Source organism: Aphis gossypii, chromosome 1 (assembly GCF_020184175.1).
Source record: "Aphis gossypii isolate Hap1 chromosome 1, ASM2018417v2, whole genome shotgun sequence".
NCBI lineage: Eukaryota > Metazoa > Arthropoda > Insecta > Hemiptera > Aphididae > Aphis > Aphis gossypii.
The window spans coordinates 84,112,541-84,139,263 of record NC_065530.1 but is presented as its reverse complement, the minus strand read 5'-3'; the positions used below and the strand labels follow the sequence as shown (position 1 = coordinate 84,139,263).

The following is a 26,723-nucleotide window of genomic DNA, read 5'->3' as shown; positions in this document are numbered from 1 at the left end:
ATACTTCATATGGTTGAATCACTGGATTTTTTAAAAGATCAAAATATAAAATATGAAAATGTTAAATATAATATAAATGTGATAAATATGCATTTTTCTGCAATACACGAACTGAAAGTTAATGCGTTAGTTTTTTTGTCAATTAATGTATTTGGTATTACTTATCATTTCTTTTAAGTAAAACGATCATGTTCATCAAATTACATGTTAAATATTATAGAAACAATGTAGTATAACTAAGCAAATTCTTCGACTTTCACTATTACTCTTACATTAAACAGTTACATTTTATTAATACTAAATTAAACGTATTCAATAAAACGTCAAACACATTTTTGATATTTGATGGTCCAAAAATATTATAAGTACACGATAATAGTAATATCAAAACCATAAAAATATATTGTGTACCTACACTATACATATTATATTATATTATACTATACAGTATATATCACGAACAAATTACACACGGCACGAAAGTGCCGATTAGATTGACGACTGATGAGTAAGACGTCGTACATGACAAAACATGAAACGAACAACAAAAAATTATGATAATTTCTCAGCTAAGGTTGACTCACGGCGAGGTTATAAAAACTGCAATAACGCACCAAAGCTCTAATTCGAAGAATGCGCGGAATGACTGTACAAGTAATGACGATATTCGTACATCGTAAACGAATCCAGTTAACATGAATGAAATCGTATTGGTTTCATGCGTGTAAAAAACACGTTGTGTGAATAAGGTAATTTTCGTTCACATTTAACGCTAATTGTTTTTGTTTTTGTTTTTTTTTTCATTTTAACGCGATGTCCACGCGGTATCTACCAATATTACACCCGAGGTGTTTTGACAACGATAAATCATCAGACCAAAATCTTTGGACCTTTTAGCGTGGCGTTCTAAGAGAAGGAAAAAACCTGTAATCGACGTTATAATACTGTTATTTGCAATGTGTCTATAAATTTGTTTCTTATAAGCATCGAAACCGGTCCGCGTGTCGGAGTCGTCGGATTACCTAATTTCCTGTTATTAACTCCGCTCAGCCGGTCGTTTAACAATCATGTATATTGCGCACGAATAGATATATTATATATACTCTGTTCGTATAGGCCTTGAGTGGAGACTGAATAAAATTAAAATTAAAAAATAAATAAATAACGACGTCCGTTTTTGGAATCAGTTTTCCGTTCGGTGTTTCCGTTTTCAAATCGAATTCAAATAGTCACATACGTTACACAATGATAATATTATTATTGTGTATTATACTATAATATAATACGCACAAATCATGGGCGAGAGAAATTCTGCTATAAGCGTACATAAATTGTTTACGATGCGCATCTTTAAGCAATCGAAATGCAATGCATACACCTAATAGGTATGCGAGCAGATAAACACAAACTACACAATATCAAATAGATATTTATTTTTTATATAATAAACGGGGGACAGACTGACGTCTGTCTCTCCTGAGGCGCTTTGCCTTTTTTTGACTTTGATTTTTGACAAATTACATTATCGTATACGGTATAGGTACATTTACAACGAAAAACGCTCACACGGGCACAATATTAATTAGATAGGTATTGCGAACGAACTGAGTGCTTTTTTAATTACATTTATTACTTTCATACAATATAACACAGCTCATTAAGAATGATTCGTTTTCGTATAGGTATCTATTATGACGACTGTATATAATACGCGGGTATTTAGTAATTTATCGAATAACATTCAACCGTATGAGCACAGATAAAATAAAATAATATTAAAAAACGAACGATTGGAATTACTGCACATCCTCCGGGTAAAGTCGATTCATCAGAATTATATACAGGTTTTTGTGATACATAAATTTAGGTACTTTTCGTAACTGGAGGCCTTTTTAGATTACTTCTAATAAGTAATGATTCATAATGTATACGCTATTTTTTAGTGGATAAAGAATTATTACTGTATTATATATAGTTGTACGTATTTATTAGGACCACCGCGCAGCTACTAAACATCTCATCGCTTAAAAGGCCATTTGGTTTTCGGCTAAATTAATAATGAAAACAACTCGCCCGAAGAACTATCGATATCATCGTTTCCTAGAAAAAATATAGAAAAGCATCCCGCACATAGCTCTAGTGTTTTAATAACTTCCCTAACTCCTTGTTAAGTTTTAAACTAAATCAAATTTAACGCTGTCATTTGTCTGTATAGTACGCAATTAAAGTAAAATAACGCATTATTATAATCCAAATTGTATATGAATTCATTTATCGAAACTTCGATAAGGTCGAAACAAGTTTTATGCCAATAATTTAACATCAACTATAAGATGAAAATAACTCCAATGAAAAATTAGGAACACGAAAATAAAAAACCATTTGTATAAAAACTAGCACGTCGTATGATGTAGTATTATTTTTCTCCTTCTAAAAAAAACTTAGGTCTGTATACAAACGTGTTGTTTCCAGTCAATATCCATCGTTTTGTCATTTATATTCATTCGAATAAATGGTATGCTCGCCGGTTATATATACTACAATACAATGTATAATTTGAATATTACATCCTAACTCTTATAAATATATACTTATCTATATATTTTTTAAAATTAAATCTGACATGTGTGGCAAGTGAAAATATTTTTTTACTTGTTAAGCACACTAAAAATTGTTAATTTGTTTTTAACTTTTATAAAACGTAAACAATAATTTAAGATTAACATTAAATATTTTGTCGAATTTTATACAACTATAGTATTACGTTCCTACATAAGTCAGTAAAATATTTTATTTGTCTCAAAAAGTCTTAATATATTGTTTTATTTTTACAACAATAATAGGTCTGGAAATATGTGTACGCTTATTTATGTTTACATTGACGTAAATAATTTTAAAAATATATATGCATTTTAGGTATATTTTATTGTACGAGTATTCAACATTATTTTATGAGTCAATCGTCAAATAACAGTCTAAAATTAATATTTTTTTATTTAATTAAATGTTTGTCTATCAGATCTAGACATGTCACTTAAGTTAAAAAATATTACGTCCTAAAATCATAAGAATTATATTAATTACATTTTTTATAAGAACCTTGTGCGACATATAATCTAACCCAACTATGCCAATAACTGCTCTGTAAATATTTAAAAATCAATAAAATAACTCTCACGCAAAATTATATTATATTTATGTCAAACGACTTGTTGGTGTCTTACGTGTACCTATATAGCCGTCAACACGATACATCGCGATTATCGGACAATTGTGGACTTTCGTCCTTAAATAATATAATATGTATTGAGCTCGGAAAACGACTCGCGACGATTTATGCCAGCTATAGTTGTGTTCTATACGTATATGCTTGTGAAAATGAGTGTATAATGTGTATAATATATAGGCGTATGGCTCTCGGTGACAGAAAGGGGTTAATAAAACCGCCGACGACGACAATGACGGAATGTCGCCGCTTTATAGATCTATGGTTTCCTGTTGCGGCACGACGGCAGCTCACCAGTGACCTTCTTCTCGTAGTACATGTACCTATACCTATAATAGTAGGCATACCTATATTATATTACCACTCGCGTTATGCAAGCCGCTGTCGCAGAGGCCGACGACGAACGCGCGTAATTTAGAACGCGCCACGGCGAGAGAATTTTTTATTTATTTCTTACACGCTGACAAGTGGTTGCGAAAGACGCGCGACATTTGCGTATATACGTGTACGTATAAACGCGAGAACGATTTTATCGGCCGGGCCGGGTGTTACGCCGCCGTGCGAAAAACCACACGACTAATTGGATGTACCTATAATACATACCTATGTATATAAAAATAATAATACATATTATGGTGAGTTGTGTGTGTGTGTTTGTGTGCGTACCCAACGCGACTTGTAAAAGCCAAAGCGCAACCGAGCCATAAAGTGACACGCGCGCGGGAGAAACGTGCGGCTAAAAGTCAGTATGACTTGATCAAATCGCTCCCTGTGCCTACAGTATACCTATAATACGTATATAATATAATAAGAATAAGAATATAACCTGTTTTGAAAACGAAGAAAAAAATGCGTTCTCGGAGATAAATGCAAATTGCCGTCATAATTGTGCAGCGGCGATTTTTGTGCCGACCACCGACTGCACACTGCAATATAGGCAATACGCTAGATCCGATGTAGGTATACTATAAATTATATTTTAGTATTATATATAATATTATTATTAGTATAACACCGTTGTTTCGTGACCGCACCACAATGCGATTTATGATAATAAATTGTGGACTGCTGAGAACAATGTACATATTATAGGCATAAAACTCAAAGGTATACTATATGATATTACACTATATAACTCAACATTAGTACAGATTTTCTCGAGAGATTCGATTTCGTATTCGCCAGGAGTCGTGAAAACTAATCCACTACCTACAATATTAAAATGTAGACATGAAATTGATGATATGTTAGAGGCAATAATGAAGTATAATATTGTGTGTTTTAATTTCTATGTAACGTAGGTACAGATAATATAATAATGTTAGATATAAAATTATTAGATACGTAATTCAAAAATGATTTAATAGTATTAATATTATATTATACTAGTAATAAATAATAAAATATTTATATTTACTATAAACCGTATTTGAAGTATTGAGGTTCAGAGGTTGATTAATTTTTTGTCTATAATATCAGATACAAAACCTGAAATTTGTATTAAAAATACACGAATCATAGATATAATTAAAAATACTGAGATATATGTATGAATCAGGTGGACCACCGAAGCGGTTATTAATAAATCATTGATTCTCATAGAACATTTTTAAGCGACGCACACTATTTAACTAAAAATGTCAACTATTATATTATTATCAGGTATTATTATAATTTTTATTTTGTATAATACTTTCAAAGTTTTAGTCTATATTATTTATTATCCTTTGTTATTTAATCCAATTATTTTTGAATCTATTAGAAAAATAAATCATTAAATATTAAATAGTACTATTTCTATATTTGTATTATGTATTATTAAAAAACGTAACGTTAAAACGTTGCAGAATACATATACTAAACAAAACTATAGAACTAGACAAAAATACTTATAAATCAACCAATACTCGTACTTCTCTTTAAAATCTAAAATAAGACCAATAAAAAATATTGTTCAGGAAGATGGGTGTAATTTAAAAAAAAAAATAAAACTAATTATTAGTTAAGTAGAAACAGAAACTGTAGGTAATGTATACGCTGAACAAGAATATGTGTGTGGGATAACAATAAACTCGTTTACAATAATAATAATTATTAATGAGATAATGGTAATGAAAATGGTAGGTTTTATTGTTATATTAACGTTGGTATTCACTTCCCCATTACAGCTGAAGATCAGTGTAAAAAACGATTTCTTTCTTATTCGTGCACTTGTTCTGTCGATAGTAAATCGATAGTAAATTTTAATCTGCTACAGTTATGAATCATATTATTATTTGAGTCAAAGACGATTAAATATAATATGTTAATACTCGGTCCACTTAACTTTATAATTATATAATCTAAGTGGAATGATTAAAATATAATATATCGTCTAATAAAGATGATGTACGTACCTATGTGTGAGTGTTTTGTAACCTTTGAATTTAAAATGTTGACAACACTTTTCTAAATCATGATTTATTTCTTAATTAAATTATGTAAGCTGACTGACGATTTTTGCTTTGAATTATTTTTAACCATAGTCAATAATTTGTCATTGAATTCAAACTTAACACACCCATTATAGTGACCTACTGAATGACGAAGTACAATGAACACCTACTATACAGCAGAATGACTTCTCGGGTTTTACAAGTAAATTTAAATATTCATAACTATATGACAACGTTTTTAAATATACCTATTCAAAAACATCAAAATTATAATTTTTTTTTTTTTATAGAAATTATTTATCGAAATGCCAATTAAACTCATTATTATGCTATACAATATTATAATATTATATGCATCGTTTGATTATTTTATTTTGAATAAATAAAAATTATTTTCATGGTTATATTTATAATATTCAAAATATAATATCTACTATCTGGTAATATTTAATATGTCAATTAATTATAATAAACATCAGTTTCAAATTATTTTGATTTTGTTGTTGTAGCATTCGTAAATTTTATCTTTTAGAATTCAATTTAACGAATTGATGAGTTTATTAATCAATTGTAACGTATGTGGTCATGTGGAACCAGTTTTTAAATACATAAATATAATATGTGTGTTTAAGTTTGATCAATTAATGTATTTCGAATACATTAACTATTGTCAGTTGATTGAGAAAACCATATTTGTCGAAAACATCAAACCACTTGCCTCCATTGCCAAAAAAAAAAAAAAAAAAACCTAAAAAAACTTCTTGTTAAAATTTCAGAAACTACGAGAGTCCCAAACTGGTTTTAAAATTAAAACCTATTAACCGATTGTTGAAGCATCCCACCACTTTGTCATTTTAAATCGCCGTGCCACGAGCATTTGAAAATACGAACAAAATATATAATGAGCAATGCTAAAAAGTAGAAAATATTATAGGAAAATCATTTCTACTTAATAATTTATACAGTTTTGTATTATATCGATACATCCATATTTGACTACTGGTTATGTACCTATAGGACGCTATATACGCAGTATGTATAATATTATTATAAATTCGTGGTATTTCAAATTTTGCAAGACGTCCAATCTGTAGAATAATAATTTTTAATATATTATATATTTATAGTATGCATTATTAAAAAATGTGTTTTCGTGATCAACAAATATATTATATTATTGTTCATATCAAATTAAACACGCATTAAAATATCATGATAAACCGTAAACGGCACAACAAAACGAATAATATAATATTTTCGGTGAATAATAAGAGCATATAAGATATAAATGTATTAAAACGTAGTATTATGTATCTACCTATGTATAACATAATAATAATATGAAACGCAAAGGAAATGTCGTAATTCATCCGAAGATCGGAACTTTGAGACAATCGGACGTTTTGACATTTGGGGCGTCATCCATTGTGTCCGCTCGGCACACAATAACACACATAATTACACGATTATTGCACCATTTTTTTTTTTTTTATATTCTTATTGTTGTCGTGTCTTCGGATTTTGTTTTCGTTATTATTATTGTACCTATATCTACTCGCGAGCGCGCGCGCGAGGTCTAACCCACGAACGAAAATGATTTTATTTCATTTTTTTTTTTTATTCCTCATCCGACCGAGCTGGCCCACGCTCGTGTGTGTGTATATACGCGCGCGAGAGTTCATTGTTCCCCGGACGCGCGTATATTATAATATACACTGCGCACACACATAACACGAGATATAAATATTCGTCAGATGTACCCATATACACCTGTGTGTCGTGTGTGTGCATATTACGGGTATGTGTACCATACACGGCATATTATATTATAGTCGGTAAAGCAATAATATATAATACGTGTGGCGGGCACACGGCGAGCAGACAGCGCAATCCGACGTTATGAGACGTGTACCTATGCGTATAATAATATTATAATGTGGGGAGGGAGTCCGAGGCGGTCGCACGTCATGTGATATAGGGACTTACGATTATTATCGTCGTGGACCATTAAAATTAGGTTGTTGATATAATTATCGCCGAGCTCGATCTACGCCGCGCGCGTGTGCCGATGATCTCGAAACGCGTAAAACGCAACAGGTAGTGTAACGTAGCCGAATTATTATTATACGTATACTTACTATACATAGGTATGCACATCGTATAGGTAGAGAATAACTGCCGTACAATATATTATGTTTTAATGGCGAAAACCACCGCAATGGGTCGAAGAATAACATAGACCGGGCGAAACGGCATCTGCACGCGACCGACGTGTGTGTGTGTATAATACATAATATTGTGGCCAAAGCGTACGTTAGATATGTATATACGTACTTATATAGTTAATAGTATGCGAGTTCGCAATTGGTTCAAAGCACGCACGTTTGATTATAATACGTTTTAAATGCTGTTTACAAGGTAACTTTTTAAACCTAACCAATCGCCGTGTGTTCTGCGCGTATTGATACGATAATTATCAAATTAATAATACCACTCCGCTATAATATACCTAAATAATATGTAATATCGTGCAGCTATATCACTTATTCCTTGGTTATTGAAAAAAAAAAATAATAATAATAATATTTAAAGATGTAGGTACGCAGGTTATCAGTGGTGTAAATTGTAATAATAATATTTAACACTAAAATACCTACTGGATCTCCAAGAAACGTCTGGTCGTGCTACTTTTATATATAAGCAGTGTTATTATATATATAATATATTATGTATGGTCAAATAAAACGATCGTAGCTCGCGTGCTAGTGGTTTTTTTTCCTTCTATTTTGTAGAGTAATGAAACGAAAATATTTTATATTGTAAAATATTATATCAAGTTTGAAAATGTGCCAAGTATTGAGTACAATGTCTAAATGTCTTATAGGTGTAGTACCGTGTGTATACTATATGTACACATTATTATAATAGTATGTTGCTATATAAATCCATTATTGCGTGCCACATTGTTTTAAATCCAATCGATTGCCAATTCAATTCAAACACGACTTCAGACAGCGCGTTTTATCCGATATTCACTATTTACACAGTGAACTATTATGGCGTAAAGGTCTTTGGTGACCGTGTAATATGGTAGTTGGACGTGGGCAATCCAAAATATTAAATTATGCATATCGACCTATAATGTCAGAAACAAACCTATACCTGTTGGCTACCGTATTTTCTTTATTATTATTTTTTTCTTCATATTATTATTTATTTATTTATTATTTTTGTTAACACGTAACTGTGCGCGTTTACGGTGGGCGCGTTTCAAAACAACTGTTTAAATTGGACGTTTTGTCCGTAAATAAAATTTTTACACGCCTACAATTCGCATGCGCGCAAAACCCACTTACGACCTCAATTATAAAATAAAAACCGACTTTGTGGTGAAATATCATCGCATTTCGTCGGGATAAACAAAAATACAATAATAGTAGTGTACATAATATATACCTATAATAATAATGTAATTTGTCAAACGACTGAATAAAAGGAACAAGGTGAACGTTGAGGGGAACCCGAGTCCAAAGATAACCCAAACTAGGGTGGTGTGGGGGCTTGTTAAACATAATAATTATGTTGTTATTATTATTATTATTATTATTATTGTCACAGTGTCATATTATATTCTCCCCTTTTACCTTTATGAGTATATAATAGTATATACACACGGTTCACACGTGCGAGAAGTATTTGAATCTATAACCGTAGATAATCGGAAACAGCAAGTAATCGTGACTTATCGCATTCCAAGTGATTGACTCGTGATATTGCGATTTCACATATTATGCGAGACGATCGCGCGAACGTTACGATACGTTGTATACCAGCTATATATTAATATAGCTGCATACGTATATAATATAAATGAGCATAATATTATATCATTATTATTTATACGCATGTATAGATGTATGCGATGTCTGTAATACGTCGAATGTCCGATTTTAACGGTGGACTCTTAAAGCTCTAAAATTAATCTCCAGGACATAATAAATTGTCGTTCCAACAAGCCTGACGTCGGATAATATATATGTTTTATTTTTGAAAAAAGTAAAAAAAAAAAAATATCAAATAGATGCGGGCGATAATATGCTAATAAGGAATAATTTCCAATCGTAAACGTCTGCGTGAAACATCGGAGGCACTCAAATCACGCCGTGCGGTATCTCAAATTGCGTATTAAAATGTGTCTCCGATGCATTTGTCCATTAGCTTTTCATTATTATTTTTATTTCTGTTTTTTGTTTCGTTCAGATTTGCATTTACGTCTTTTTATAGTGTTGTTTCCATGCCAATTTCATTTCAGATATAATTTCGAACGGAATATTATTTCATTTAAGTGTATATTCATACACAATTGCGCTGCATATAACATTATTAGAATACGCCACATAATATTATAATAATAATATATTGTTGTATTTAAATAATTGTCAATTTAAAAAAAAAAAGCTATACAGCAATGCAGGTTCACGATTTGTGTATTTATGGTTTTTCGTCTCCGGTAGTATAATTTGAATAAACGAACAAACGAGTTATGCCCTCTAAACGATAAAACACTGAAGCATATAGGAACAAAAAAAAGAAAAAAATAATAATAAAAAAGAAAATAACAAAAATGATAATAACGTAACTAGTCACCCGGGGCCCCTATAATTATTGTGTTTTTTCTCATTTAAATAATCTTCTGGACAAACAATTTTGGTTTTCGACCTTAGTGTAATGAGCGCCGGATATGCGCGTGCGTTAATTTATTATAACTGCATAGCCAATAGCTATTATACATCTGTATGGTAATAACAATCGTGTAAAATAATTACAATAATAGTCAAGTCACCAGTCGCTCGTTTACTCTTTTATCTGAGGATCCTGCAATGTTATAAGTTCTATAGTGTACATGGATGACAGTAATTTTACTCAGCTCATATACTATCGATTGAGAGGGAGATATCATTTGTTTCTAAAATTTTATGAGACATATTTTGAACTTGTAGACCATAGTATAATAGTTATTTACACCAGAACCAGAAAATACGTTTGTATAAAGTATCATATTCTTTTTAGGTAGCCAAAATTAAAACGACGTTTATTTGGTTTATTGACATAATTTATGACCAGAGGGCGAATTATGAAACCGAAAAAATGTCACGTCGAAGCAATAGAAAAACGGTTTAGACAAAAATAGTAATAATAACCAACTAGCAATAAAATGAAAATAATGTAAATATATGTTGTAGGCCGAGGTGATTTCCTGCGGTGGCACTCGGCCATTATCATAATTTCTTTACTTTTCCCTCCCCCCCTCAAAAAAAGTATTTATAGGTGTAAACAATTGGTTTAAGTGTCGTAGAACGACAATAATTTAGATCTCGAAAACATAAGAATAATATACGAAACACTAAAAAAACGAATTTATTTTTTTTCCCCGCGAGTACCTATTACTACCTATATACGCGCCACGTTACACCTTGACCCACACGCTTTCTGTAGCCTGTAAATAATATGTTCTTCAACGGAAAAACTGGTTAACCATCATCATATAATATAATATTATAATATGCTTATACTAACTATAGGTATATGTATATTGTATATACATAATATGAAATGCGCGCGTGTATACAAAACAGACTAAAGTGTTCGATGGTTTCGTTCGAAAAAATATATAACGTGTAACGATATAAATATACGAATACAATACAATTATGGAATTGTTTAATATTTCTTTTTTAGTGTATACTATTATATAATTATTATACCTACGTTTTGGACGTTTGTTAAACTTTTCGTCGATACGTTTCGGAAGAATAGTTATTTTCATTTTGAAATGCCATTGACCGCCCACGACACTTTTTTAATATTTATATATATATAATATCTTCTCTTAAGACCGGTTCTCGCCGTTATGCTAAAATTTTTACCACAGTAATTATCCATCCGCACCGCGTTATGTTTATTAATAGTCGGCATGGTTGAAAAGCCGGGGGTATTGTTTTCGCTAAGCGCGTGCGCCGTAGGACGCCCACCGTCGGTGTACAACAGAAAAAATACAAACGTACCTACAAGTATAATTACTATTATATACATATTTGTAAAATTTGTACTACACGTGCAGAATATGGTGGGAGGGGACGGAGGCAATTTTTTTATCGTCAAGGTCTTAAAAGTCTTTTTGAAGCGTGAAAAAATAGTGAAAAATGTACTTATACGTACTTAATTTAAATGAATAAATATATACATTATACAGATATATTTTAAATATTTACTATAAATTATTATAATGTGTACTTATCAACTACAGTCATTTATATAAGTACCTAAAATTTTGCAATTTAAAATACATTACATTGAAACTATAGTTCATGTTATAATAATATTCTTATTAATATTTTTACTGTGAGGTATTATGTTGTTCGTTATTGACGATGACATGAAAATCATTTTGAGATAAAAGTAACTTGATTAAATTTGTCTACTTATTCAAATAGTATACAAACTAATAATATGTTTATATTTTTTATACAAAAAATACAACCATTAACAAACATATTTTTAAACAGGTGCGTTAAATTTACGAATTGATAGATACCTGGTAATCACTTCTTGCAGTAAACAAAATTTAGTCATCATGTAAGTATTCTTAGATTAGGGTTACAAAAAACAAAGGTATTCCCTCATAAAGTCATAACAAATAAAAGATGACTATAACAGTCATCGATCGATTAAAATCGGTATACCAAGTTGACAAGTAAATCAATTAAAAAATACAAAACAATTCAACTTATTGAAATCAAAACCAATTTGATATGCTTAAAATATAGTATAAACTGTACCACATTGTAATTAAAGTAACGTGGGCATTTTGTTATAGTTTTATGAAGATATAAATACGAACAATTGATGATATAGATTCCATATAATATAATTTAAATAAGTATGGTACTTACATAGTTTTATTCCCAAATTAAAATGCTGAAAGCAACACTGTAAAATCACATTTCTGTTTTCCGTATATATTATTAAGCTCATTGAAATAAGGTAAAGTATTTTTGAAAAAAATAATAAAATAAATAAATTATGAATTATTAAAAATACATTGATTGCCTTCGGCAGTGATTATATTTGTGAGCTACGGTGTGTATTCTCAGAGTATATATTATTCATTTATGAATATATTGTGTACATAATTTTTACTTTTGAAAACATATTGCGTTTATAAAAGAGATAAAAAAAATATCGAACCTAATATCCGTATAATATTATAATTGCAATCAGATGTATTGAGATGTTGAACTATAATTATGAGTGATAAATAAGGCCATCGTATTATTATGCTATCGCCATACTATGGCAATGTTTATTGCTTATTTTGCATTATTAATATTACGTATGCGATATTCTTAATTATTATCACGAATGTAACCATCCGGGCAAAAGGATATCTGCAGTGCAAATGCGTGCATAATATAACATAATGCTCGATGGATTCCAGAAGTAGTATTGTATATTATGCATATGAACAATATGATATATAATATAATAATTATAATGATTATATATTATATAGGTAGTTCATTAGAGTGTATCTCTTTCGGTAATAAAATATAATGATTGACGTCCGTGTACCTACCTATGTAGATTCTAATATACAAAAAATAGTACCTATCATCTAGTAAATGAAATTAGTTAGTATAAATGAAAGGGGGCCTTATCTGAGCTTAGACACCCAAAATATTACCGAAGCTCCACCAACACGAGTTATTTCCTCGTTCGGTAAATATTGTTTTTTACGGTTTGTATATATTTTTAAGTATTATTTACACAATAAATTCTAGTTTGCTATATATTTTTTGTGTTCATAGTTTTTACTTTGACTCGTTGCATTTTCTCATTTTATAAAAAAAATGATTTTACCACATTAAAGGCGACCATTAGAAGTATTTAAAAAGGTACAACATTTTTTTTTTAATTATTTGCTTTTACTTGTAAAGAATTAATACTGTATAATATTGTTTGATTACTATTATTATAGCTGCCACTCGCATAATTTATGTATTATTGTTGTTTATAATACAATAGATAATATTTATACTAAAACAACACAAATACCAATTTATATCGTAGATAAGTTGCGTTGTTATGCGAATTTGTTTTTTCCATTTAGAATTATTAATAATTATTTCTTTGTACGTAAAAAAAAAAAAAAAATAGTTCTTCTAAAATTTAACTAAATCTTCGACAGTTGTACCTACCTATGTAATGTATAAGCGATATAGTATTCACGTTTAGAATATTTATTAAATTAATAAATTTTTAACTCTATCGAAATCCGTTGTACATAATAAAATACGCTGCTTCCATATTAGCTTTCAGCGATACGTCATGATCGTGATTCACTCGTTACACGCAGCACGCGCGTATAATACGCGTACAACGGTGTACGACGCGGGTCATACCTACAGGTGGTTCGTATAATAAATTGATACCATTGCAGCAACGAATGTCGCTTATCGTTAAAATCTCGCATCCGAATCATAATTATATCATTATAATAGATGTGTCGTATGTATAAACAGTGTATTAAAAACACGTCTTTAAGTCTCACTGCGAGGTCGTAAAAAATTACCTATTTTTTTTTTATTTTTTTTTTTTTTAATAGACGAGTATATATTATTATAATAGCCTATAGGTAAACGTATAGATATTTACCACGCACAACGCAATTATTTGCATGTCGTATTAAATGTACATAAGTAATAAAACGTAAAAATAAAAAAAACAAACGATAATATGATATGTCACAAGCGTTTCCTGCAAATTGCTCGTACCATATTATTCGAACATGCCGTACGCGCTTATACACATATACGCATCAACGACGCGAAACGGTTTGATGTATTTACCGTTTTTCCGCGAACGGATGCGGACACAAGGACGTACGAGCGCCTATATGGCTGTACAATAAAATACGTATGTACATACGTGTTTCCTAATCGATTGTGTACGGCGTATAATACGTATTATATACAGGGCGTTTCGTGAATAATAATAACGCGATGTACAAAGTTAAACTTTCGACGCGCTGCAATGGTTGCTGTTGTACTGCAATGTCATTTGAATGTTGTCACAACGCGATTTGCAATAAACTCACAATATAGGTACTTATATTTATGCGAAGCGTTATAAACTGCGTGCAATATTTTAATAAGACACCAGTCAAATTTGTGTATAAGTAAAAAATGTATTCATATGCGTCAAACGGAGATTATATGCATATAAAACTCATTGTAATATATTATATTAAACGTGTACTACGTATGAAATGGTAAAATAATTAAATAATTAATAATTTGCAGATTAGCATAATATAATGTACATTTAGATACAACAAATCGTATTAAAATTACGAATCAAACAAAAAGTTGTTGAAGAGTAAACATTATGGTTTATTGTTTTTTTTTCTTTTTTTTTCAAAGAAGGTTTTTACGAAAATATAAAGAAAGTAAAAAATAATTTTATAACTCGTATTGTCGTGTATCGGATACACTGTATCCTATATTATATAAGCGCTGTTTCCTGTATTTTTTTTTTTTTTAATGTAATTAACAATAATCTACAAAATATTATTAGACTTAATGATAACTGTATTTGGTATATATTTATAAGGAACAGAATTTAAATATTTATTGAGAATAATCCAAGACAAAAAAAAAACAATTTTAAATAATCACTCAAATATTTATTATTTAATTGATTTAAAGAAAAAAATGTCAATATAATAAAATTAAGAATGATTGTTTCTATAATAGTTTCATACCTATCTTTTTTTTTTTAAAAAAAAAAAACTAAAAAATTTTAAGAAGAAGTTGAACCCGTACTCCTCACGAATAATGCATATCCTCAACGAGTATTTTAGATAATTTACTGTATATGTTTATCAGCAAAACAACACGATGGAAAACAACGTAAATGCAAAAACTCAATTCAAATTACAAATTCAAATATTGTTATCAACGTCACAAGCTTATTAAAGTTATAACGCAACTCCGCGGCAGATCGGGAAAAAAGTGTTACCATAACACGTACATCGTTAGATCTTAGATCAATATCTAGATTAAAATATATCGTCATAAAAATCGACAAGGATTCCTATAATACACAATAATGTATATTTATGTACATAATAAAAATTATTATATTATATATTATTATCGTAAATCTAACAAGCGAAAACACGTTCGAGTCGTAAACGACACGCTTGTCTAGCGAGGTTTGAACATATCATACTCGTAATGTGAGTTTTACTAAATTACATAGACGAGTTTTCCTCATTCGTCCTGTCGCCGTATCTACCGGCCACCACCATAACATTCCAACTTCGATAAGTTTTGAATTTTGATGGCTCCGTAAATAATTGTAATACGATTCCATACGCGTGGGTCACTCGTCGCCTCTGGGCGCACGCGTCCGAAAAAAATCGAAAACGGCAGCCAATCGCGTCGCATTAGATATTACATGACGACGACGGTATTATAATAAATACACGACCGCTGTCATTTCTATTTATATACATTTTGGTTTTAGTGTTTTTGGTTTTTATTAACAAATAACATTACATATTATTATTATTATAATATTTATTATTTACTGGAGCGAAACTGCTGCCGGTTGCCCGCGGACAGAGAACCACCGCCACCGCCGCTGCGGCAACGGAGGCATCTCATTAATGATATTATCATCACTGTCTTCAATGACGTAAAATATATATTACGTACCTATCCATAATATATTTATATATATACAGTGTACTATGCGTACTATAATTATTTAAATATACGGGGTGATCCATTTAATTGACAAAATTCAAACATTACCAAACAAATCGATAATTATAACGATCTATACGATTTATTTTTTAATATTTAGTAATTTTCATTATATTTTTTCTTCATATTTTTCAACATTTAAACATTAAAAAATTACTTGGAAATCAATGTGGTCAAATGATCACCCTGTACATATATCTGTGTATGCGCCCGAGTATGTGTATACGTTTATAACGGCGATAGTATTAATAAAACATAAAAAAAAAAAAAAATACAACTTTATAATCGAATCACATTATTATACGGCTGCAGATAATTACAAATCCGTTTATAAACGAGAAAAAGCCCTTCGGTTACCTACGGGCGACGTGTTTTCAATTATTATCGTCCGAAATGTATATAATATTATTTCGCCGACCTCTGGTAGTATATAATAACGCATGATATACAAGTATAACTATACGGTCTGCACGTAACTGAGTCGTCATAAATCCGGTCGGTTGTCACCCTCAGCTGCTGGTGCTGCTGCTGCTACAGACACGGCACTTGGGTCACTTCATTCTAATGGTACCTAGCGGAGGAGGGATATTGTTTTTTTTCTTTCTCGAAAAACTCTAATGGAAAACCGGTACGTTTAATCACGAATGTAATGTAATTTATATTTTATACACACACACACACGCACAAACACACAAACACATACAAACATATTATATGTATTACCTATATATAATACGTATATACTATATACTGTGTCTATGAATATATCAGTTTTTTTATTCTGTTTTCACCACGGCGGGGAAAAAACCTCCACAGATATAATATCGTGTAATAACATATAAAGTATCGGTTTCCCCCCGGAACGCTTAATGATATCTGAATCCTAATCAATTCCCGCCGTCGCCTAGCGCGAGCCGAATATTTAAATATTAATCGAACTACCCGCATTTGGTCAAACTGGTTTCTCCGCGGGATTTGTCCATTCAGAAATAATAACAATATAACAATATTATAAAAAATAACCACGACGCGATTTATATCATTATATAATATTATCGTTATTATTATATTATTATTATTATCATCGTAATAATAATAATTAATAATTTTTATTAAATGTTTTACCTTGTTCGCCGCGTTGCAGTACCAAGTAGATTTATGATCCATGCCGGAGCCCATCTGTAACAAACAAGATACGAACGATTACAATCTCGTGCAGGTACACATTTAATAATTCGTCTGCAAACATTTGCCATTTAATATTTTAGCTAGCTACTTTGGAAACAGGTATCTCTATAAACATGTATTATTATTTTAATTTTTACAAACAATTAATACATAACAATCTATACAAATACAATTATTAATTATGATGATATGTACTAAAGATGAGTGAAAGGCATGAAGAGGAAATCGCTCATTGCTAATACACTAATAACTCGTTAAATTATTTATTTATTAGCTTAATAAATTACGATTCCAGTTGCGTTTGAGCAGACGAAGAATTATCAGGAATAGAAATGGAAGTTGTATTTTTAATTAAAAGGTTAGTGTTGAAAATGTATTTGAAATAAAAAAATAAAATTTTTTTATTCAATACAATATTATTATATGTTAACATAAAAGTATTATAACCAAATAATCGGTGGATAAAGTAGGATTTTTTCAAAAGAGTAAATGTTCCTCATATTATTGCGACATGTAAGCTTTTATTATTTGATAAATTATTCATATTAAATTATAAGCTAAATAAAATATATACACAATTTATTATTGGTCCAAGGATGGAGGATTCCCCTGGTTATGTCACTGCTTATAATAATATAGATAAGACGTAAAGTCACACTAGAGCATTTTATTTTGAATCTAAAGCCAGCATGTTTTCAGTACTAGGGCTGAAAAGCGTAGGTATAACGTCCAATTTATCATCATTCGTCGTTTTTCCTTCACTCCAACAATAACTTATATCGCATTTTCCACCATCGTCTATTATTTTATTTAATAACGTTTTATCGCCATCATCACTATTATAAACTTTATTATTAAACGAAGTCTATTCAGATACTCGTTACTCGTCATCATAAGGTAGGTATTAGGTTTTAGGTATACACTATATGTATATGAATATTTAATACATTGCTTTATCGCTGAAATAATGATATCGTCGTAGTGCATCATATATAGATTATTATAGATATGATTAAAGTATGTAACGAGATATCTCATAACGCCCGAGGTGCATAACTCGAAATATTATATAATATAGAATTTTAAAGAAAATCCAAAATATATAATATTATGAATTATACAAGTCAAGTAATAACAGAAAACTACAGCAAAGTGTAGGTACCTATTAGGTAAGTACGTATTATTATACGTTTACATTGTATTATAATAGCAGTATCGGGATCAATCAATCCTCAACCGGTTTTCTCATACTGAAATTACATCCTTGAGTTAGATTATCATTACTTAATATTAAACGGAGAAATAAACATATATTGATTTATCCGTCCGTTTGTCACTATAATCATAATCAATATGTGCGAGTGGCAACTATAGTATACGAATAATAATTACTATAATTTAATTCTTATGATTTTACATGAATCGACCAATTAATTGGCATTATAAATGCCAACAAAATCAAATCGCTTATTAAGAACTATTAATTTAAAAAAAAAAGTGTAGTAATAAATTATTCAACTTTGTATTTTTCGTGGACAACGCGTGTTTAGAAGTTATTATTACATCAACTGTCATATTTTTCTAAATTAATTTTTTTTTTATTTATTATTATTATTATTTATTTATAATCTATGCAGCCTTAGCTAGTTGTTATACTATAATAATATAGGTATATAATAAGAACTAGTTGTTATTCAACACTAAATAATTAAAAAATATCATGTTCCTTTCGTGCTTTTTGACTCAACAACAAAATTCCTCAAATATCTTAAAAACGTTACAGCCGCACTAGCTATTATATACACATAGGAAATGAATTAAAATATATTATAATAAAATATGACGTATTAATAACAAACGCGTGAGTCCGATGTAAACGTATAATTAAACTAGCTGCGTTATGATAATAATGCGGCAACAATATACCTATTTTACGATAATAAATCAACTCATCGTTCGCCCTGCGACAAACCATTCAATTACCTACCAATAAATTGTTTTGCAACGTGCGTTGATTTTGCTGGTGGGTTTTCAAAAATACGAAAATCCGTCAACTGTGTATTATTTATTAATATATATATTTTACGACGTACAATAAACCTCACGGAATCAGCGCGCTTTCTTTTAGTTTTTTTTTCTGTCGGTGATTTTTTTTTTTCACTTCCCAGGAGATAAACACGCCATTAAGGCAATATAATACTAAGGTAAGGTGTTAATTTCTCGCACTACCCATGCGGACGGACGGACAAACACATGTGGCGTCGGCGTTCGTTCAAACGTTGCACTGCTGCATCAATGACACAGACGACACAACTATAATAATAATAATCGAACGTCGGCAGAAAACAGTCATCATGTTTTTTTTCCATATTTTATAATATGTCTCGTATTATACCGTTGTTTGTTTACCGACGAGGACGGTTCACGCGGTTTTTACCGCATAATATATACCTATAGGCTCTAATACAGGATGATTGTTTTTGCTCACTATCTATAGCTTCGTATAGTATTAACTTTTTTCAAACATTTCGTTATCATCGTTGAGTTTTTTTAATGACAGTAGTGTATAAAATGAGTGTGAACATTCAAACGATAAAAGTATTACTAGTAATACTTAAATAGGTTTCATAATCTGCACATGGTATGTTGACTATACTTTACTAACACCCATAACATACTAAAATGTACGTTTAACAATTTCAATTTTATGCTTCAGTTTAAATGTACGATGTCCTCTTAATCTTAAAAATATTTACAGTTAACTAGGTTTAGATGAACGGAAAGGAATGTCAGAGAAATTAATTTAAATTATGAACACTAAAAACATAAAACAATTATTATGGATTTCATATTTTTTTAAATTTTCACAAAGAAAATGCTTAAAAAATTTACACTTTTCGAAAGATAACTATAGTATTTACTGTTAAAAGAATCGCTCTGTATATCTGTAATATATATATTATGTACAGTGTATTAGTATTTAGTGTTCACGTACACGCTGACACACACGTACGGTCGCGCTTGCATAGATAAGATAGGCGAAGAGGACACGTCAATATATACTCACACTGCACGAATCGTTCGGGAAAGTGGTCCCCACAGATCAAATATTTACTCAAAGAAACCCGTTTTTTCCAAGTTTTTTTCTTAGGTACCGAGAATGAAAATAACAGCTAAAACGTATATTGTGTCTATATAATGTATATAGTATTGTATTATACACGCTTGTTATGAGATCACCTCGGGAGTCACTATATAATATAATACAGGTGTCTATCTTTATATGTACTGTTAAGATTTAATTTTTGTTTTTTGTTTTTAATAATAACTGTGTACACTTCATTATTTCATTGTGATCATTATTATTATTGTCGTATCATTACTACAGTGTTCGTATATCGATCTGATTTACATTGCTTATAAAATATAGATTTATCAATACAGATGTATGTATTTTTTTCTATAATAGAGGACTTTTCTTAATTTAGATTTAGAAAAAAAGTGTTTTCGAAATTATATTACCCGTTTGTAAAGTTTAAAGACTATTATAAAATCTAAATCGTTACATCAGCTTTATATTCTAAGCTCACGTGTAAGCTTTTTTATCGTTCTGCTTTTATACTTCTGACTGTATTTACAAACAACACAGAGTGGGTTCAACGTGGGCAAGTATAGTGGAAAAAAATGACCAATGTTTGGAGAACTTGAGTGCGTCATACTTTTACATGTAATATTATACATATAATTATTATGTACATTATGATGAACTAAGGAAACATAATTCTCTATTCTTATAACCATACTTGGCCGTAGTGAAATTCATACGTCATGTGTACATATAAAGGTATAACAATATCCTGAAGTCACAAAAACAATATCAATTTAAATTTAAAAACAAACGAAAGTATAATTACTTAGCGTAACAACTCGATGATTGATGAGCGTATATTATATTATTTTTAAATAGCGATTGGCATTTACTGTACAAGCCGGGCAAATAGTGAAATAAAATCCGTTCACATTTAAATAAAACAAACTTGAAAACTATATAGTTACGGGATTTGGTACAAAATCATTCAAGTGTTTATATTTCAACATTAAAACTTTCTTCCTAACTAGAAAACAGAGTTAATATAATATAAAATACACCATCGATGCAATAATCGCAAATAGTAGGTACGCGTGACAATGTCGTCCACTCAGGTACGAGTAATCGTGTTTATTTTTTCGATTAAATATTTTATATTTTTTAATATCTCGGATATACGCTGTACATATGTTACCTATACCCACATACGTAGGTACATTCGTACATTAAATTATATATGTTTATAAACGCATAGCTGTCGTCGTCTACGTCGTGCGCATCAAACTATCATAATAGGTACGTACATAATATTTACCGCTATACATAGGTACAGGAAAACGGTCGTGGCGAGGGTGGGGGTGCACACACAACCTAGTTGCGGTTGCGGTAACCGACTGGTGACTGCACTATATATACACAGCTAGTATAACGTACATTATATTCTCGGACTATATAATTTTTTATCCGTTGCCCGCGCCGTTTTGTATATATATCATAATATATATATATACATGCAAGTACACACGCGCGGCGTAAGCCGTAAATACCGACGCGGCGGGTACACGTATATATCATAATATTATATTATATAATGTTAACACAAGCACGCGAACCGTTTAAGACGTTCCTATACGTACATAATATTATATGCGTTATATCGTGCAACTCTATAGCGCGCACGCGCGCGAGCGATCCGCATAAACAATGCAAGACCCAGTTTACGCGTGACTGAACCGTCCGGAGACTTGAATGATCAGCTCGTTCTATTATTATTATTATTTTGCGCCAAGTCTTCGCGCACATGGTACGATCCATTCGCATGTATACGTATAGGCTATATACACATATACTGCGAGTCCGACGACAGTCGCATTTACGTTCGCACGCGGTCATTGTCGGCGTGTCGCGCGTACACGACTGCTGCGGCGCGTTTGCTTTTACGCCGCTCGATGAGGGAGGTCGCCAAAAACAATAGGCGGTGGCCGTTTCGCCCGGCCGAGTATAATATTATATGTCTCTTAACTATACAATATACCTATCGTTGTGTACCGCGTGTACCTGCGTGATGGCCTACAACTACATCATGCTCATCTGGTAGTCCACTACGAAAGGTATCAACGTGATAACATAATAAATTGCACGATAGTATAATATTATAAATTTATATCTAATATGATACACTGAACGCACGCATTGCGATGACTTTTTAATATACGTTATTACGCATTTATACTATGTTATTGTAACACGGATTCAAGAGTTAGACGTTAGACAAGGGTTAGATTACTAAACAGCAATACACTGTTCAATATTGTTTTGCTTCGGAGAGAGGGGGGTATTGGAAATATGAACAAAAGAGGGAAAATCATAGACAATTAGTGGCACAAATTTGTACTATTCTGCAGACGACATATTGTAATGATGGTAAGAAGCAAAGACGCCACGAGAACACAGAGATTCAAAATGGTTATCTAAAAGAAAACTAAATACACGAAAGTATTTGCTTCGTCTCCTGATGAGTCTAAAAGTGCTAGAAATCATACTTGACTTGTATAACTTCAAAGTTAAGAAGGGATTCGTGCGTATCTTATAAGCTATACAAAACCCTATATCATACTCATTGTTTGCTATTTGTAAATGAGACTTGGACATTGTCAAAACAGGTATGTTAGATTTTGCCGATAAGACTTAAAACTGTTGCAGAGATTAGAAAGATATATATGGTAGTAAAATGTATGAATCAGTGAATGAAGAAGACAGACGAAGATTATACGAAGCAACAACGAAATAGAGCAGATTCAAAAAATGTAAATACCTATTATGAAAAGCATAAAATCATAGAAGATCAGATGGTTATAGATCGTGTTGAAAAATTGAACAAGGATATAGAATTATCTAACTTATAATATATAATGAATGCAAAGGAACCAATATGAAACACCACAATGACGTCTCGGAAGTATTGTTGACTAGATAGTAAAGTACATAATAAAGAAAAATCTAAATTATATGGATAATTGGAAAAACACTGCAGCTAAAGAATGGGATGAGTGAGAAATAAGATATGACCTGTATAGTGCTCAGGAGCGTTAATTTATTATTGTATGTTTATATGACGCGAATGTCGCAGTTGACTGTGCACACCCCGATAATGCAACGACGATTTGTACAACATTGTAGACCAAAACCTCTGGACCGTGAGACCAAGGATGGCAAAACTGCAAACAATAAACCTTCATGCTCCCAGCAAATACTATAATGATTATGCATTTAAAAGCGCCATCGACATTTTTCTACTGACCAAGTTTATTGTTTTTCAATAGCCACTTCCTTTACTGTATTATCCTATACCTACATAGTTTTTAATCAAAACGTTTTGGAGATGTTCCATAATATTTACTTTTGAGATCTTATGAAAAATACTTGTATATCTTAACACTTTTACCGTCTATAGAATAATAATGTCATATGTTTAGGTTAACGAATGACTCCACATTCTTTCTATATCACCTACAGGCTATGACTCTTGTAGCTATATATTTTGTGTTAGAGCGAAGCAAAATAATTGTAAATTTGTATTGTAATAAAATATATTCATGCGTATTACTAATAGTTATATGTATCTACACATGGCCACATGAAGCAATTTTATAAAAGTTGATTTAGAAAAATAAAAGTCTTTTTAATATATCATTGAAAGTCCTCACTTAATAATTAAGTACAGACATTGCACTATATATACTTTACAACAGTATAACAATATTATTAATTTTATTTTTAATTATGCTTAAATAATTGATTTATAACTGACCCATTTTACGTTGCAGTATATGACGTTTCACAGATATCTGAAGGAATGCATTTTTTTTTTACATAGAATTAAATATGCTATATAGAGAGTGATGTAAGAAAATGTGAATTTAATGCAAATTACCTCGTTGGCTACAGGCTATGATCACTGATCATAAAATAAAAATAATATTAATATTTAATTGTTTAGATACCTACTGATGACGTAGATACTGTGCATTTAATTGATGTATTATACTGCAGTATTGTCCAAGTCACACTCCGCCACGCTGACAGCTCGAGTGTTTATATAATATACTTAATACAATAATTATAATTCTATAGTTCTATAGCGTACAATGTACTATATACATTATTATTTAATGTAGTCAATAGTATCTACATTGTGTATAAATTATTATTATAATATATAAAATATAGTAAGACAAGTACGCGGATTAGTTGAATCGTGTATGTACAGCATATTATATACGAATAATATATTGAAGAATAATTGTTATTCTGGATACGATATGAAACTTCCATCGTAAATTAAAACTGCATGGCATACACATGCATATCTCGGTATTTTGAATAATGAGTAGATAATAAATAATAGTAATATTGATAAAAATCATGTATCGTACGCGAATTTTTTCCAATACATGAACACTAATAATGTTATAACAATGCAACCCTGCGAATTATTTATATTTTAGATGTATTAAATAATACAGAATACTGGTACGAAATTTAAAAAGAATCTATATATGAATAGTATGCTAATGTATAAGCTGTATAACTATTTAACATTAAAATCTAAGTATGGAAAATCACACGTCCATTTCAGGCATCTTGATTTTTATATGCGTCAGAAGTTGAGTCTTAATCCTAAATTACAAATAATCAATATTATGATACTAACACATTTTAACTGACATTAAGATACTAAAACAGTAAACACACTTGATAATAATAGACAGATCGCTAATATCTATATTTACTTTTATTAAATTCATATCAACTAATAAAAATTCAAATATGCCATAACTTCTGGACAATAACCTATACTTACATCAATTAAAAGTTAAAACCAATAAAATATCGATATTAAAAGTCTGATAATAAATACATATTTTAAAATGATTTATAGAGTTCCATAATTTAAACCAAACTTAATAGACCAAACCACCAAATTATTATTTATTACCTGATACACTTAACAATTCTACATCAGGTAACTGATGAGCTGATGTCATTACTCCAATAAATTTTGTTTACAATTAGTCTTAATTTTGATTAGAATATAAAGCTACACATGGATTATTAAATAGCAAACGCATACAAACATAAGAACATATTTCTAAAATTGTTCATCATATGTAAACAGTATAATTCAATAATTGTATAATAATATCTATTGTTATAACGGCTATAATTAATATTTATTCCATAATGTGTATTGTTTTAATTTATTTTTCAATCTACTAAAATATTTCAAGTGCGAGCGCAAACATTTATAGATATATACCTTCATTGTTCATCATTAGTGCAACAACAACTGTTGCCATTTTTTTAATTGATGTATAAATTAGTGTAGAATACTTAATGATAAACTAAACATGATGCATAATTTATACACTCTGCAATATTATATCACAATGACCCAATTTTAAAAATAATCATAAAAAAAAAAACTTAACGTGCACTTAAGAATATTGAAAAAATATTTTATCTCATACAAAAAATTATAAAAACCAAAAACTCTTTGCAATTCGTTCAATAGTGAAACAAAATAATAAAACCTAGTACGCACTATATTCATATGTGTTCATTTTCGGTTTTCTTTAAATTCTGACGTCGCAAAACAAACTATCAGATTCCTCCCGCTTTTCAAATGAATAATGCATAATACGCACAATATATACACTGACTGATACACGAATAATATTATTATATACGCGTACACACATGCGGCGCGGCGGCCCCGGGGTGACGGCGTGGGCGTTGATTTTCACGAGACCGAAAAGCGGCGCGTCTCTATGTGATACGATCGTCATATTACGTATTATTATATTATGCGATGATATTATGAGCGACGGTTTTCGGTGTTGTGCGTGTCATGTGTTACAAAAAATACTTTACGTGTACGATGACACGGACCG

At 30.5% G+C, this 26,723-nt stretch overlaps 1 protein-coding gene across 2 annotated transcripts in view; it reads right to left on the bottom strand.

Annotated features, from left to right (window-relative positions):
• Positions 1–26,723, bottom strand: part of LOC114132310 (Kruppel-like factor 1) — an 85,131-nt gene that overhangs the window by 23,942 nt on the left and 34,466 nt on the right. The window contains exon 3 of one of the 2 annotated variants that reach the window (XM_027997766.2): positions 17,619–17,672. In XM_027997766.2, the coding sequence (XP_027853567.1) occupies positions 17,619–17,672 (54 nt within the window). Of the gene's footprint in view, positions 1–12,614; positions 12,775–17,618; positions 17,673–26,723 lie in introns of those variants that run through there. The other variant, XM_027997842.2, reaches the window with a different exon arrangement.